Genomic DNA, 17,837 nt, shown 5'->3' with positions numbered 1-17,837 from the left:
TTTGCAGCGTTTGTGCACGAAGGCACCTCTCGAAACTGATGTCGGACAGACTTCTGAGGCAGCATAATGGTTTTATGATCTACAGCAAAATAGAGCGAGCTTTGGTGAAAACTGAGTGAAGATTTAATTACTATGATAGTAATTTCTCACTAGAAATGACAAAACGTTGGTCAAAAACGTACATTTACACACAAACTGACCAGCAACTGCAACTTTCAGACGCCATTGTTCTTTATTTAGCTCAACTGTCACAGAATGGAAAGCACAGGATTGTGGGATATCAAAGGGAGGGGAGGATTCATCTATACCGCCTTCAAAAATCGATCAGATGAAGGTTATCAGACAGTAAGTGAAGTGAACATTGGATTCGGACGTGCCTTGATGCCTTCTTGGAATGAGTTCTCCGAAGGCAGCATTTTTAAAGTCTCCCTGTGGAGAAAATACAGCTTTTAATGTTGTTTATACGTCTATGTGGTGTTTTTGTGCAAACCATGTGTAAATTCATAAGTCGACACTCGACAGCATTGCTGAGTATTTTCTCCTTAAAACTGCAGTGAACCAAAGACAGTCTCAAAAACACGCTTTGAAATCGCTTGTGTTTCTGACCACAAACTACCTTGTAACCAATCAGATCAACGTGTGATCGCCAACCAATGGATCTCTGAGCTGAGTGAGTGAGTGGAGGTGGGGCTCATTTGCATATTCATATGAGGCAAGGGTGTCGAGTTACATTCAAGATATTTTAAAGCATAAAGAATTTTTTTCAAGGAAAACACTTTTAAATATATAATTTTGGTGATCAAATATGAGTTTCAAGGGATAAAAATATTGACTACAGGGGGACTTTAAGTTTTCAGACGCAGCCATGGATTACGAGAACTGATTTGCTTTCCATCTAATCTAACCCAGACCTTAATATGAAGCCTTGTTAGGAGATGATCACCTGTGACTGGTCATAATATTTTGGCTCATCAGTGTATGTACATTACACTGGGTCAAGTATTCAGTTTTTAATGCACTGAAATATATATCATATATGCTATATATGTATATATATATATATATATATATATATATATATACACAATGTATATGATATATATGCGTCTAAGGCGGCACACTAGGTTTTGGAACAGAGCCATAGAGACATGTATAATGCACAATATGAGAGGTAACTGTGGTGTATACATCATATCTTTAGCTATTAGCATTTCCACTGTCCACTTTTGACTGCAGTTCATTCTTATAAACATGTCAAATCCACGGACGAGAATGAGATTTTGGCCTACATCAATAAATAGCGCAGTGAAATGTCAGCAGAGCCCTCATATGACCCTGAAACAGGAATCTGTTGGTGTTCTGACTCCATCAGCAAACCATTCTCACGTTATTGGAATTGTGCTGGACTGTAAAATAAATGCCCCCATTTTGAGCAAAATGAGATTTCTCTTTATTTATTTTTTTTCAAATCCATTCTTCACTTGAGCACAGGCTGGCTGATGGCTTTACTTGGTGGAGAAGAAAATAACAGTTGCCAATCAGTTTACAGAAGTCGTGCAATGAAATGGGTTTTAAAAGAGTAAAAGCTGCAAGTGCACTACTGTTATCCTGCTGTACCTGAGCTGCAGTTTAAGCATTTGGAGAATGGCGTAATGAGGCCATTATTTTAAATTAGATTTCCTTTTTTATTCATGATTTGGTCATGTGAAAGTTCAAAAGGCAAGACAGATGGATTATAGCTTTGCAACAGTCATGCATTTTCATCTGCTACCATCGAACAGACTCAACAAAAGCAAATAAACATATTGGAAAGTTGTTTAGTTTTACTTTAATGACTTTGGCTCCGATGCGCTACTGCTCTCTGCTGGATAAACATTACACTGTCTCTAAAATGTCCTTTTTAGTTTTAAATGACAAACCCACCAAAGAAGAAAGTTGCTTAAAAATGCTGAATATCAAAACACAATATAAAAGCATGTTTCATTTATTTTTAAGAAATGCTGTTGATAATTAGCATTGTGCCGCTTTATTGTTGTGAGACGTGTCCACAGTCTGTCGTTAATGTGATAAACTACACCTGTTGTAATTGAAAATTGACTATTTTAACCAGTATTTGTGTATGCCATGTATTTTTGCAGCAAAGTCACTTACTTTGATATCTTATATTTCCAATGAAACACAGTTGTATGCATTTGTACCATTTCAGTCCATCTCTAACTTTTGTTAAAAAAGGAAAGTCTTGATAAAAAAAAAAGTATTTATAATGAAATTACATTTTATCTTTAATCAAAAAATTTATTCAGTTCCTGTTTTTTAAGTAACATATTGGAATTCATATTATATATTGAAATCACTTTACCTTAAACACTGGAATCCATCAAAACTGAAAATTGAAAATATTGCACATACTCTAGTATTTCACACTCACCAGAGCAGAAATGAGATGCTCCGTCACGGCAACGGCACATAAAAAGCAATTTCAAAACAAACAAACGTATGCCTGGATAAAATAATGGTTTCACTCAGGAGGCTTTACTGAAACAATCATGAATCAGAGACGCTTTCGGGACAAAACGTTAAAAATCCTCTGTGTCACTGCGACCCCCCCCCCCCCCCCTCACCCCTCACCCCTCACCCCTCACATTTCATCACTACAATGCAAAAAATCATCATGATTAATATGAAAAATTATTATAAACATATCACATCACAGTAATTTCTATTGTAGCGTCTTTGCTACAATACAATTATGCTGCTTAACTTATCATTAATAATAATGGGAATTACAGAAAAACTGAAAAAATTTCACTTAAAGGTATAGCGGAGGATGTTTTACTTCCTGGTGGGTAACCTATACTATTGGTCCTCCTAATTGTCAATCATTCTGGTGAATCAATCAAACTTTTCAAAAAGTGGAGAGGGCGGGTCTTATCTAAAATTTGGAAAGATCCTCCGCTATACCTTTAATTGCCATAAAATTAAGGTCTGATTAATTTATGCAAGATTCTTAAAAATAGGCTTCATTTTTGTTGCAAAATGTTCTTTCTTATTATGCATAATTTGTGGGGTGCAATGTGACCATGTGGACTAAATTATATTAATTATATGTGACCCTGGACCACAAAACCAGTCATATTGGTCAATTTGATGAAATTGAGATTTATACATCACATGGAATCTGAATAAATAAGCTTTCCATTGATGTGTGGTTTGTTAGGATAGGACAATATTTGGCCGAGATACAACTATCTCTAAAATCTGGAATCTGAGGGTGCAAAAAAATGAAACATTGAGAAAATCTCCTTTAAAGTTGTTCATTTATGTTCACGATTGTGCAGCATTCACTCACAAAAATAAATGTTTTATATATTTATGTTAGGAAATTTACAAAATATCTTCATGGAACATGATCTTTACTTAATATCCTAATGATTTTTGGCATAAAAGAAAAAACGATAATTTTGACCCATACAATGTATTGTTGGATATTGCCACAAATATACCCGTGCGACATGTGACTGATCCAGGGTCACATATTTGGGAATAAATTATATTTGATTAACATATTTGTCATATTGTCAAGATGTTAGAAAGGCTGCAAAAGGCTTTCAAACCCGAACGCTCCACATGACTGACAGGCGGAAAGTGCCTCAAACTCCTCTGATTGGCTGAACAATAATGTCAGAGCGTCAGGTTGAGCTTTCCAGAGTCTCGTTCTGTCACAGACAGGTGTGATTTCTCAGGACACATATTTCACTGGCTCCTGTCAGGCAAGTATAGGTACATTTTCTGCAAGCTGATCCATAAAAAACTCCCTTCCAGCACTTTCATGTTGGAGTTGTTTGGGGGGGAAGAGGCATTATCTCATAAAATCAAGTAACAGCGACAGCAGTGACAGATTCATTCCTCCCGAGAGACAACAGAGCAAAGTCTCCCTGGTAAGAAGCTTTCATTTCTCTTTCCAAAGAGCCACATTACCGTCAACGCCTGCTTTTATCCTGCAGACGAGAGAAACAAGCTCCCGCTGATGTGTTTGTCTTGAGTTCAAGCGTTTGTCGCCACTCAATCAAAGCCTGTGCGCCAGTCACTATTAAACTGAGAATTACTTTTATGTTACAATTGATTTTTTGTGAACTGAATTTGAATTGAAGTGGCCAATCAGGATTCAGAACTGTAAGTGCAGATTAGAATTTAAGGAAGTAGAATTAAAATGGAATTAATTCAAATAAATGTATGACTTCTATTAGTGCACTATCATTTTAAATAACACTTTTAACAATAATAACTTAATTTTTTACTATAATTTACCCTTAAACTTGCTATATATGGCTATTTCAGATTATATTCAGAATTAATGTTTAAAAGTAATTAGCCTATAGATTAAGGTATATGTATCTTACATTTTAATTAAGTGCATTTATTCCCTGATATGCAGCATATATTAAAGAACTGATTATGCATTTAGTTTACTTTGGTGAATCTCTTTTATTAAGTTTAAATCTCAAGTTTAATACTGTCAAAAAGTTGACTAATATTAATGTCCACCACATGGTTTTCAGATACATTTATAATATGAATATAAATATTGACAAAGAAATTTGAATTGATTCAATTATATACTGTATTTATAAATATATAAAAATAATAATATATATATTCATTTATTTAATTCATAAAAATGTTATCTATTCAATTTAAAATAATTTAATATAATATAATATATTTATTCATTTAATATATTTAGTAATTTATTCATTAATTATATATATACAGTATAAATGTATTATTAAATAAATATTAGTAAATAAATTAATACATATATTAAATTATATATATATATATATAATTGCATATATGTATAATTTTTTTAATAAATTATGTATGCATATATATATATATATATATATATATATATATATATATATATATATATATAATATTTCATATATGTATTCATTTATTTAATAAATTATGTATGCATATATATGTGTGTGTGTGTGTGTGTGTGTGTGTGTGTGTGTGTGTGTGTGTGTGTGTGTGTGTGTGTGTGTGTGTGTGTGTGTGTGTGTGTGTGTGTGTGTGTGTGTGTGTGTGACAGTGTTGTAGACGGTGTGAACCATGGGAAGACCTTCTGAGAGCCTAATGACTCAATCACACCGGATAAACCTGCTAACAAGAGGAATCAGACACTGACAGTGTTAGAGCGCCACCTTGTGTTCCAGTCGCATAATAAAACCATTTCAATTTGATCCGTATCCTCCTTTTCCCACATCTAATGACGCTTTGCGTGAGTAACTTTGGTTAAACTGTAAACAATCAGTGAAAGGTGATGCAATAATCAGCATTTTCAAAAACTGGGTGTGAGATGACATTATTCTTCTCACCCTTCAACCAGCGAACATTAAAAGGACATTTGTTAAGGAAAAGGAAAAGTGTAAAAGCATTAACAAATTACTACAACAACAGACCATGAATAACCCCAAAATCTTGAGTGATAATATTTCAAAGTGACAATAAATATTGTATTTTCCTGCTTCAGAAACATTCCAGTAAACACTGCTAATATGGACTAGAAGTGAAAAGGGGAGACAATTGCTTTTTAAAAGCATGCGTGTGAAAACAAACCTGGAAAGAGACGTGAGGATTTGAGAGATTCTTAGTGCATTCCAGTGAATTATTCATGGGATATATTGTAAATTAAATTGGGAGAACAGACCACAAACAGAACGCATATGTTGTCTCTGTTTGATATAGTTTACAGCTCATTCAGTCAAACTCTAGGATAAGGATTATATAGTGAAACCGTATGATTTGAAATGAATTGTTTCCCTAAAGTTCCTCCCATAATCTAAAGCACAACTCGTTAGGAAAAAGATGGACAGGCTATACGAATAAATCTGATGTTGTGTGCATTACCCATAATCATTCTGTGCTGCTTTTTGTGCTTTTGAATAATTTTACTAAAAAGTACCATGATATTAGAATGGGTCATTGTTTATGTTAACTAAAACTAAAACGATTAAAAATCAGTAATTGAGCAAATATTTTTTTTATCTAAATTTAAAATGAACACTGAAATTATGAAAACATTTATATTTAAAATTTTATATTAAACTTTTCTGGACGTGTATCATATTCATTTGCATATTTATAGAACCACGAATACTAAATGAAGCAAGGGTGTCGAGTTACATTCAAGCAATTTTTTTTTTTCAAGGAAAAAACGTTAAAATATGTAATTTTGATGATCAAATATGAGTTTTAAGGGATAAAATGATTGACTACAGGGACATTTAATGAACAAAGGTATCTTTTATAAAATTGCTTTTGCCATTGTTTTATAAAAATCCAAAAAGCCACTCAGAGCTCTGGTAAAATGACTGTAATTGCACAGCCTCGAGTGCTTGAAATTTCCACAGTGATTTCTCATTAAGCATTACTTGTGTTTCCAGACTCACTGACTCCAGCGCAGGTAAATGCATCTGTGCCACCGCAAACTAACAAAAACCATTCAAGATTATTGTAATACTCATTAACGTACTCTTTATGGCTTTGTTCAGTCATTACACAAAGTAAACATTTAAACATTTTCTACACCGTAAAGCCATTGCATTGTGAAAGGCAGGCATTTTCCTTTGTCCGTAGGGTCTGGAACAATCTCAAATGAGCACATTACCCGCAAAACGCCTCAGGAGACTCTCTTAATACAGGTCTCTTTGTACATGACTGAACACATAAGCCCCATGAAATCCGCTCTCTGGTATTTTTAATAGAAACATGGGCGTTCTTATTTTGGCAGAGGTTTATGGCTGGGGTTGAGGACGCATGTTAAAATAAATATCAAGCTTCTCCTCACATGGCTTTGTTTGAGAGAAATAAAAGATGATATCCATTAATTGCTCCCTGCTTTGTTCGTCATTTCCATGCATTTGCTAATAAAGTTTACAGAAGGTGTGTGTAGGTCTGTCCTCTTCTCACCCAGCCGCAAATCTAAAACCTTCCTCACCAAGGCGTGTCTAATAAAAGCCAGTGCTGTAATACGTCCCATAGTTTCATAGTATCAATGAGTCAATGATGGAGGTGAACAGGCCTTTGAATCCCACTTACCGTCACCGTACAAGGAACTGTGTGGAAATGTAACTCACCATCATGATCCAAACACGTGTGACTTTCTTTCCGCCGTGGGACATAGGAAGGAGATATTTTGCAGAATGTTGATCTGCTCTTTTTTCTCTCAAATGCATGAGGTCGCCTGTCAAGCTCCTAAAAGGACAACAAAACAAACAAAAACACCATAAAATTCCCATAAATGCTGTCTATACAATTCATGCACTATATTCCATATATGAAGTCAAACGATAACTGTGTGTGAGAAAAAGACTAAAATGTAAACTGTTAATTCTTCACTTTTTTGCTATACTTACATCAAACCAGGCAAGTGTCATGATTAAATATGCAATGCAAACAATATATATATATATATATATATATATATATATATATACACATATATACATATATATATATATATATATACACACACATATTGAGAACTCAGAGTAGACGTTAACGAGAACCACCAATGAACAGAGAACAATCAGGAACTAAATACACTGAGATTATGAAAATAAAGATTAACAGCTGTGGTGATTAATGAGTGTCCATGGTAACTGATGATAGCAGGAAAACTAATGAACGGAACAGAAAGACTAAACAATGAAAACTAATCTAACAAATCTAAGCATTATGGTTACAGAACGCCCCCCTCCGGGAAGAGGAGGTGGTTCATGAGGCGGACGAGGGACTGGTGATTAACAAAGTCCCCGTGGAATGACCCAGGGCGGCACTGAAGGGGGAAGGAGCCAGAGAAGTGAGGATGTAATGAGTGATTCTGGTGGTGGTCCAGAACCCAGTCAGGATGAAGGCCCACGACGGAGTCGACGGATCGAGGAGCAAGGATGAAGTTTCGGCAGATGACAGATGGAGATGAAGCCGTAGTTAGTGGAGCCCACGGGGCAGACGGAGAGCAGATGGGGAAAACCGACACCGGCGGTCCGAGGAGATCGAGGCGGCGCAGGCAGGGCGACGGCTGACAGAGGTGGAGCCGTAAGGACAACGGCATCTGGTTGAGCCGTACGGAGGAAGGCATCTGGTGGAGCCGAAAGGAGGAAGGCATCTGGTGGAGCCGTAAGGATGAAGGCATCTGGTGGAGCCGTAAGGAGGAAGGCATCTGGTGGAGCCGTAAGGAGGAAGGCATCTGGTGGAGCCGTAAGGATGAAGGCATCTGGTGGAGCCGTAAGGACGAAGGCATCTGGTGGAGCCGTAAGGACGAAGGCATCTGGTGGAGCCGTAAGGAGGAAGGCATCTGGTGGAGCCGTAAGGACGAAGGCATCTGGTGGAGCCGTAAGGAGGAAGGCATCTGGTGGAGCCGTAAGGACGAAGGCATCTGGTGGAGCCGTAAGGAGGAAGGCATCTGGTGGAGCCGTAAGGACGAAGGCATCTGGTGAAGCCGTAAGGACGAAGGCATCTGGTGGAGCCGTAAGGACGACGGCATCTGGTGGAGCCGTAAGGACGACAGCATCTGGTGAAGCCGTGAGGATGATGGCATCTAGTGGAGCTGAGGGAGGAGCCAAGCATGAGTCCTGAAAAGTGAAGCCAAAGCGTCTTGATCGCCCCCGGTTGGCTAGATGCAGTATAGGTCACAAGTATAGTATAGGCCTTCTCCCTGTATCATAATGGATGTGAGAGAAACTAAATCAAATTGCACTTCAAATTATTTTATTATAAAGATGGTTTCTGTCATTTTAAGCAGTTTTTATCATTTTGATGTTTGTTCAAGAGTTTGTTCTTTAAATAAGTTTGGTTTTAGTTAGTTATTTGATGCCATAAAAACGGGGAGTGTGACGTCATGATTGACAGCTTTTCTGAGTGAAACAGTCACTGAGGCACCAACATACTTTTTTCGGGATCTTCGGGAGGAGATTATAGCTAAAACTTTCATTTCTAAATTTCCATAACTGTTTATTTCACACCTACATAATGAGTTGTTCTGCAGTAAACTGTACTAACCAACCTTGACCTTGATATCGCGGCTCCACTTCGCGCTCAGACTCGAGACTCAAGATGCCAGCGCCATATTGGGACACTGGCGGTTTCACTCACTACAGTGGAAAAGAGTGAAGGTGCGTCTACCAAACCTTTCTTTACAGTCTATTGGCGGAGCTGACAGATCCACTGGCTCGGATGAAGCTGGTAACCGTAAGCTCGGAGGCTCATCCACATGCACAGCGATGGGAAGGCGAGGGGTTGGTGAGAAGCAGTGAAGGCAGGGATGACAGACTGACTGGATGAGGGAGAGGAGGCGAGAGAGGGAGAGTGGGTGGGATCCGCGACGACAACACAATTACACAGGACGACGATACATTTATTTCCGTCCTCAGGATGAGACGTTAAACCGAGGTCCTGACTCTCTGTGGTCATTAAAAATCCCAGGATGTCCTTCGGAAAAAGAGTAGGGGTTTAACCCCGGCATCCCAGCCAAATTTGCCCATTGGCCTCTATCCATCATGGCCTCCTAATCATCCCAATGTATATACTGTTTGGCTTCATCACTCTGTCTCTCCTCCACCAGTAAGCTGGTGTGTGTTCTGGCATAATATGGCTGCCGTCGCATCATCCAGGTGGTGGTGGTTGAGGAGATTCCCCCTTCCATATGTAAAGTGCTTTGAGTACCTAGAAAAGAACTATATAAATGTAACAAATTATTAATTATTATTATTATTTATATTGCTGGGCAGGACAAGCGGTGATGAAGTCAATATCGGGCGGGGTTGGGTGGGTTGCACAATCTCTGTCTCCCAATCAACAGCCAAACCTCAATGTCCAGCTCCTCTAACGCTCCCTTTGTCACGGATGTTGCCGGCTCACACACCTGGTCAGACTCATGTTGGGGCTCAGGATCCTTCGTGGGCACAGGCTCAGGGTCGGAAAGCAAAAGCTTGTCATCCATGGGTGACGTTTGGCTGGGGTTCGGGGGTCGCTGATGCAGGTGTGGATTGGGGGTGCATGCTCTCCGTCCCCTCTGTCATGTCTGGCAGTGGTCGGTCAAGCGGATGGTGGTTATTCGCCCCAATACAATATAGTGATTTAAGTGTCCCGTCATCAAAGGCAGTCTGTTGGGCGAGTGTGCAAAAATGAATGGAATATTCCAAAAAGGAAAGCCCTTCCCGGGCTATCGCAGTGAACATTGCTGTATAATCCATATCTGGTCGGTTCTTCTGTCACGTTATCCAAGCGTGGTGTGGGTAGAAAGGCAGGATAAAGAAGATTAATTCAAATAGACTTTAATAACATAGAGTAAACATTAAAGTCCCCCTGTAGTCAATAATTGTATCCCTTAAAACTCATATTTGATCACCAAAATTACATATAAAAAAAAAATCTTCATATGAATATGCAAATGAGCCCCGCCTCCACTCACTCACTCAGCTCAGAGATCCACTCGTTGACGATCACACATTGATCTGATTGGTTACAAGGTAGTTTGTGACGTCAGAAACACCAGCAATTTCAAAGGAGAAAATACTCAGCAATGGTGTTGATAAAATTGATTGACTACGGGGGAACTTTAAAAGTACATTGGTGAAGGCTTTGATGATTTTAAAATAAAACATTTTAAACTATATGCAAAAAAAGAAGAAGAAATAAAATAAAACTAAGAGTAGGATATGTAAACAAATGCACTGATGTGTTGTTTCTTTACCTAACTGAACAATGGTTCAATTAGGTTTGTCTTATTGTGTGATTGTACCGCACATTGGTCAACATAACGTTGTTGTAATTGTGCTTTTTAAATAAAACAAACAAACAATGTACCCGGAAATGGTGGCACCACTGCAGCGCGGTTCAACACAGAAATCTGTTTTTGGGGTGTAAATGTGCAGCTGGATGGGAGTCAAGTCAAGTTTTATTTATAGAGCACAAGTTTAACACAACCGTAGTTGATCCAAAGTGCTTTACAATACAATCAAATAAATCAATAAAAATAAAATAAAGAGAAAAGGAGATAAGAGAAAATGGAGATAAAAATCAAGTATCAAAATCATTCAATGTATATCCATAACATAGAACACCAACTAATTTAAAATACATACACAACATCACTCGAACGCAAGAGAGTAAAACTAGGCCTTTAAACTGGATTTAACAGCATCCAGTGATGGAGAGGCCCTGATGTTTAAAGGTAAACTACAGAGAAAGCTGGATCACCAGAAGGGTGAAGGGAAGGGTAGTCGCTGCGACTAGCGTTTACACCCTCTATTAGCATGACAAAGGCACTCGGCACAGAGTGTGGCCCTGACCTTCAGCCCTGACAGGGTGTGAGAGCGGAAGTGCTGAGACTGAAGCCTCCTCTATTCTCACACACACTCACGGGTCCCCGGCTGCCATATTATCATGCTGATCTGATGGACGCCCCTGAGCAACACAAAGCCCCGGAGCAACAGAGAGAGAGACCCGATTTCATCATTCAACAGGCCTCAAGTGGCTAGAGCGATGAAAAGCACACTGTAAATACAGTCGTTCACATGCTGCAGGTCATTATTATGCAATCGTCTGGAAATCTAGGCGTTGAAATTGATTGTCACAATAAAGCTAAATTAAATCCTAGTCTGCTTTAATGGTCACAGGCCATCAGATGAAGATTTTTTTATAGATGTCTGATAATATAGTGCCTGAGATCACAATCAAAATCCTTTTGTGTGTGTGTGTTTGTGTGTGTGCCATTATAACCTAAAACAATCAGATAAGCAACATTGATCATGCAACTCTTTGTTCAGAAAGTCTTGCTTCAATTGAAGCTCTTTTTTGGGATCATCCAAATCATGCTGGAGAACATGATCATCATGTTTTGTCTGTCATTAAAGCGAAATGTTCGTACCGTACGTTCAGACCGTCTCGTTTGTTTTCCTCTCAGGTTGCTCTTTTCCAGTTTCCACTTGAGCTTGTAAAACCCTGCAAAGACAATGGAGACTCTGAGCCCAAACCAAGTGAAATGAAATGGACAGATTAAGTGACATGAAATGATGGACAGGAATAAAAATGTATTGGTGGTCTTTATCATACTAAATCCTCTTCATTAGTAAAATTACACCCCACAGCAACATCTAAATGGGGACTTACCATAGATTTGTTTGGTAGAATAACAAAAACAGATTAATAGTACAATAAACAACTCTTCATTTATTTAATAAAATAAATAAAAAATTCTTAGTGTGAAGAATTGATCATTTAAATAATCTTGAAGAACCCTTTTTCCAGTTTAAAGAACCTTTTGTGTCTTAAAGATTTTATGGACATGAAGGTTATTCATGGGAACAATGATGCTGATAAAGAAAGTGTATTTAGAGTGTATGATCCTTTAAAAAAATAAATTAAAAAAATTCATTACAAATTGGCTAAGACAGCATTTATCATACAAAGTAACCATGCTATTATAACCACATCAACAATTGAAATTTTTGTTTAGTAATATAGTGAAATTTCTTTTCAACTAGTATGAGTTAAAAGAATTAATTACAATATAAAAATGAGTGTCAAATTGATTAATTGCGATTAATCGCATCTAACATAAGTTTGTTTATTATATATATATGTGTATGTGTGTGTGTATATATATATATAGCCTATAATATATATATATATATATATATATATATATATATATATATAATATGTGTTTGTGTGTGTGTATTATATATTTAAATTATATATATATATATATATATATATATATATATATATATATATATATATATATAGTAACTAATGTTTATTATGTTAGTAACATTAATAATATTTACTAATAGGCTATTGACTGTTGGTAAGATCATAGTAAATAATATGGTATCTCCTTCAAATAGTACAGTCAATTTGTTTTCTTTATCTTGTGATGAATGAGTTTTACAATGTTATCGTGAAGGAAATTACTTTTTAGTCATGGCAGGAATTGTTTTAATTTCCAATATTTTAATGTTACATTTCATTAAACTAGTTTGTGAAGCCTCTTTATCAGAGGGATCTACTAGACTAGCGAGGAAACGTTACAAATATTTCCTCTCACAATTTCACACTCACACACGGACGCGAAAGCGCACGCGCTGCGCGTGCACTAGCGAGTCGAGAGCGCGCGTAGAGGCGGTCCGGCTGCTTCAGTTTCTGTAATCGCTTTTTTTCTGCTACCTTCAGTTAAATAGCGACGAGACGAGAACGAGCGGACGGCCCGACTCTGACTACACGGTATCATCCAGAAAAAGCGAATCGGGACGCCACATCGACGGCCGCTCGGCAGGTAAATATCCTCGCATGTCCGTCAGAGCCCTTCGACCGTGCGGGAAAACTCGCTAAATGTCCCGCAAAAGTGGTTGTTTTCCCCCCTCGGTGTGCGGGGATGTGCGGGACGAGGCTTCTTCCTTTGTGCCGAGGCAGTTGTTCATCGTGGTCATCATGGGTGAATCGTTACATTGTTTTCCCCTCACGTTTTGGAAAATATCCCCGCGGAAGCTCGATGCGGTTCGACGGGTGCGTTCGGTCGGTCGGCGTGTGTTTTGTTGCGGGATCGAGAGGCGCTCGCGGCCTCCCGCAGAAATAGACGCTCCTGAATAACGCGCGCGTGCAGATGCGGCAACAGCGGGGTTTCTGTCTGACAGATGCTTCAATGATCTCCTTCACATTGTAGTATACACTAGATATACACTGCCAATGTGTACTTAAAATGGAGAAAGCCCTTGATAATGTGCTGACAGCGTTTTGGGGGTGTTCTGTTGTTCTGTTAGATGGAAAATGTGTGTATAATTGCAAAGTAGCCTACATATTTATGTATATTTTTGTAGTTCGTCAGTAAAATATACACCCCTAAAGCCTAGGTTATGTTTGTGGACTTAAAACGCTACCCTTATATTGTAATTTGGTGGTGCCTTATGTAAATATACTAAATACACTGGCTAGACACACACCAAAAAAAAGTCGCTCTTTGGATTTAAACATGCAAATGCTTAAGACGAGTCTATGATTGGATCGTTATTGCAGTGATTAGCATGTTTGGTAACAGTTCCTCTAAAGCTAATTGATTTTGACAAGAATTGATGGGAATAAATGTTATTTCCATCAATGTTTGGTCAAGATCTTGTATTGCCAATGCAAGAGTCCAGCACTGTGTAAAGTCTCCTCCAGCACATCCCAAACGCTTTCAATGGATTTAACGTCTGGATTCATGTGTGAAAATTATTCTTCATTATCTCACAATCTGAGCCTGATGAATCTTGGCATTATCATCCTGGATTATAGCCATGATCCGTCTTCCTATACATGGTTGTTTAAGAAATGAAAAGCTACACACTCCATCAGTTAGGATTAGAAGAACTGCTGCCAAACATGATAGAAACATAATAATCACTGCAATAATGATCCAATCATAAACTCGTAAGCATTTGCCTATTTAAATTAGTGTATGTTCTTATGTATACGCACAGCACAACATATACAAATCCTCATTATGCTACGTTAATGCCTTTACAGCAAGTGTGAAATGTGTACTTTGGGATCCCAAAAATAAACACCTAAAAAATACTTATTTGGAATAATGTGCTCCGTAACACCAGAAACGTGCATTAAAGTAATTGGGGTTGTTTCATTTCACCCCAAAGAGAAATTTCTGCATACTTAACATGATTAATACATAGCATGATGAATTTTGCCCGGATTTACTCTTACTGTGTACAGTGTGTGTGTGTGTGTGTGTGTGTGTACACACACTAGGGACGTGTAGGTCGTGTGAGGTTTAGCCTTTCAATTTCAGTGCAGATCTTAAGCATTAAGATCCATTACCCCTGAATGAGTGAACCAGGGACTAAAGGTCGCCAAACAGAATCTGAGACTCGCACGTTGATGTGATTTATCGGTGACTGGAATGAAACGCGCTGTATTTGAAGGCAAATAACTCAAGCCGGACTGTAAACGGAGAGTATTGTGGGATAAAAGACTGTATTTGGACTCGGAGCTATTAACTCTCTGGCATGACTGCGTGCACGCTGCAATTTAAATGTTTTATGACTCATTTCCCACATTATCACAAAACGAGTTGACCCGTAAAATCCACTCTCAGAAGTGTTAATACCTTCCTGTTGGTGTATCTGAGATCATTTAGACGACTCGGATCTGAAACGGCGCTGACCTAACTCGCGTGAACGCCTCGGCTCGGGAATCTTGGGCATCTTTTGAAGTGAGATCTCTCTATTCTCCACGCCATGCATCTTTTATGTTGGTTTGAACGCTGTGTCTGAGAGCGCAGATTCCATAGGTGTTTATTAGCTGGACTCGTGTGGCTTTTAAAGCCTGTGATCAGAGGGTTTTCCTTGCTTGTCGTACCTCCTGATAACATCTGAAAGAATTTCTCCTCCTCCTCGTCGTCGTCGTAAAAATGAGACGCATCACAGATCAGATAAACATCTTAAATCATGATTCGACTGTGATCAAATGTCTTGGAGTATTATTTCATTTGTGCACGTTTCCTGCGACCGTACCGGAAATGCCTGCTTTAAATTTCCTCCTGAATGAAAAGTGGGGTCACATTATGGTGACTATCTTACTCTAACTAAAAGGATGCAATTGAAGTCTGTGCATAATGCTGTTTGCAACCCTTTAACTTCATAATCTGATGTATTTCTGAGTGGTTTTATCTGCTGAATATTGACTATTGTGAAAAGTGGGTGCATTTCAATATTTACAAAAAAAGAAAAGTGAAGTCCACACACTGCATGCTACTCAAGGTAAAGCACAACGTTTCAGGTCCATCAGGTCTTCATCAGGTGCAATACAAATGTAGAGCAAACCTTAATTGTAATCACCTTAATTGGGCCCACATACAAACACATGTAACCAATAATACAAGTAATTGACAATAATAAGTAACACGTGTGACCAATAAAAAAATAAATAAAAAAAAAGGGGAAGAAAAAATAACAAAAAAAACTAATATAATAATGAGAAAAAAAGGGAAGAAAATATCAACAAAAAACAACAAATATAATAATGAGAAAAAAAATTATACAAACAGCTTAACTAATAATAAACAACAGATAAAGAAATGACTCAATCACTATAAAAAAGGCTTGATATCAAAGTCCTCATTCAACCCCAATGGTGACAAAAGTATTTAAGGTATAAATCCAAAAACATTCCCTCTGTAATAATTTCTCCTCATAATCTCCTCCTCTTGAGGGTATTTTTGCATTTCAATATTTAACACTTAACATATTTTTGTTGTTTGTAATAACATGCTCAATAAGACCAGAAACATGCATTTAAATTTGTATCTCTTGTCGACTTCTTCAAATGAAAAGATTCAGGAAAGAAAAGCAGAATCGTTTGGTAAAATCATTCTCGTATTAATTGTTGCAGTGACAACATGATGTGTTTTATGAGTGATTTAAACACAGAAGGTTGTTCATTCTTTTAGCAATTCCGTTTTGTGGGATTTTATGCACAATTCATTTTCATCTTCCACAGACTGGGACTGCTGCCGTACACATGCTTCTTATAAATCTGAAAACATCTGCCCTTAGGTTGAAATCGACACTGTTTTATGCATGAAGCCCCAGAAACGACGTGCGTTAAGAAAGTGAATAGGATCACGTTTGTAAAACCATCGTTGCATCAAATGGAGTGTGATCTGTTTTCATGAATGATTTACACAGAAATGCATTGTTTTTGTGCTGTTTATGAATTACAGCTCAATATTCAGACCTAAAATTAGTTTTACAGAGTAAAAAAAAACTCTCATTAAGAGTTAATCCGATTCCTCTGCCTTCTACTCACTAGAATCACTGTTTTATTATTCAGCGCAGCTGGAATTAAGACAACTATTGACTTCATACCCCAGTGACTTCACCCGGCGGTCTGCTAATGTAATCGTGTGTGTGTGTGTGTGTGTGTGTGTGTGTGAATCCTGCTGTTTGTCCAGGGCCAAGATGTCTAGTGAGGTGCAGAGACCAGATGACAGCCCCAGCACCAGCGGAGGGAGTTCAGATATCGAGCAGCGAGAGACGGCACCTCCTCAGCAGGAGCGAGATCTGGTCGTGCCCAAGAAGAAGGAGACCAAGATCTCCAGTAAAACTGCAGCCAAACTCTCCACCAGTGCCAAGAGGTAACGAACCAGTCCGTTTGATTGGTGTTTTGCTTCAGGACCTGGATCTTATTAATTAAGACCTTACGGTCTTTTTCTTGAATCCAAGTGACTTAAACTGTAATTCATCGACTGGCCGCTAGAGACCGGCTGCAAAAGAGAGTCAATCCCATCAACCTCCATGTTAAAATGCCCAACTTAAAGGGTTAGTTCACCCAAAAAATTAAAACTCTGTCAGTTATTACTCGTCCTCATGTTGTTCCAACCCCGTAAGACCTTCGTTCATCTGTGGAACACAAATTAAGATATTTTTTGATTAAATCTGAGAGCCAAGACAATGTTTAAAATAGTCCAAGTGACTACAGTGGCTCAACCTTAAGTTTATCAAGCGACGAGAACACTTTTTGTGCGTAGCGCTTCTGGGTTGTACGTCAGAACGCAGGCTCACTATTGGCCAGCATCACACGCATCTCACACACATGACCAGCGTCGGCCAATAGTGAGCCTGCGTTCTGACGTACAACCCAGAAGCGCTGCGCTGTTACACTACGTGAACTCACTCAGAGACACACAGAAGAACATCAATAGTTGAATAAAGACATTATTTTTGTTTGTTTTTGCCCACACAAAGTATTCTCGTCGCTTGATAAACTTAAGG

At 38.2% G+C, this 17,837-nt stretch overlaps 2 protein-coding genes across 2 annotated transcripts in view; both read left to right on the top strand.

Annotated features, from left to right (window-relative positions):
- Positions 1-17,837, top strand: part of LOC309484366 (uncharacterized protein) — a gene marked incomplete at its 5' end in the record, with an annotated part of 167,226 nt that overhangs the window by 147,314 nt on the left and 2,075 nt on the right. The gene's annotated exons all lie outside the window — the stretch shown is intronic.
- The window catches only part of ube2e2 (ubiquitin-conjugating enzyme E2E 2), a 38,267-nt gene continuing 33,613 nt past the window's right edge, over positions 13,184-17,837 (top strand). Inside the window, exons 1-2 of the mRNA XM_082150151.1 lie at positions 13,184-13,348; positions 17,018-17,200. Of these exons, the coding sequence (XP_082006277.1) occupies positions 17,025-17,200 (176 nt within the window). The 5' untranslated portion in view covers positions 13,184-13,348; positions 17,018-17,024. The remainder of the gene's footprint in view (positions 13,349-17,017; positions 17,201-17,837) is intronic.

The sequence above is a fragment of the Leuciscus leuciscus genome, assembly GCF_965113295.1.
Source record: "Leuciscus leuciscus genome assembly, chromosome: 20".
Classification (NCBI taxonomy): Eukaryota; Metazoa; Chordata; class Actinopteri; order Cypriniformes; family Leuciscidae; genus Leuciscus; species Leuciscus leuciscus.
Note: the sequence above shows the minus strand (reverse complement) of the source record. Positions and strands in the feature narration are given on the sequence as shown.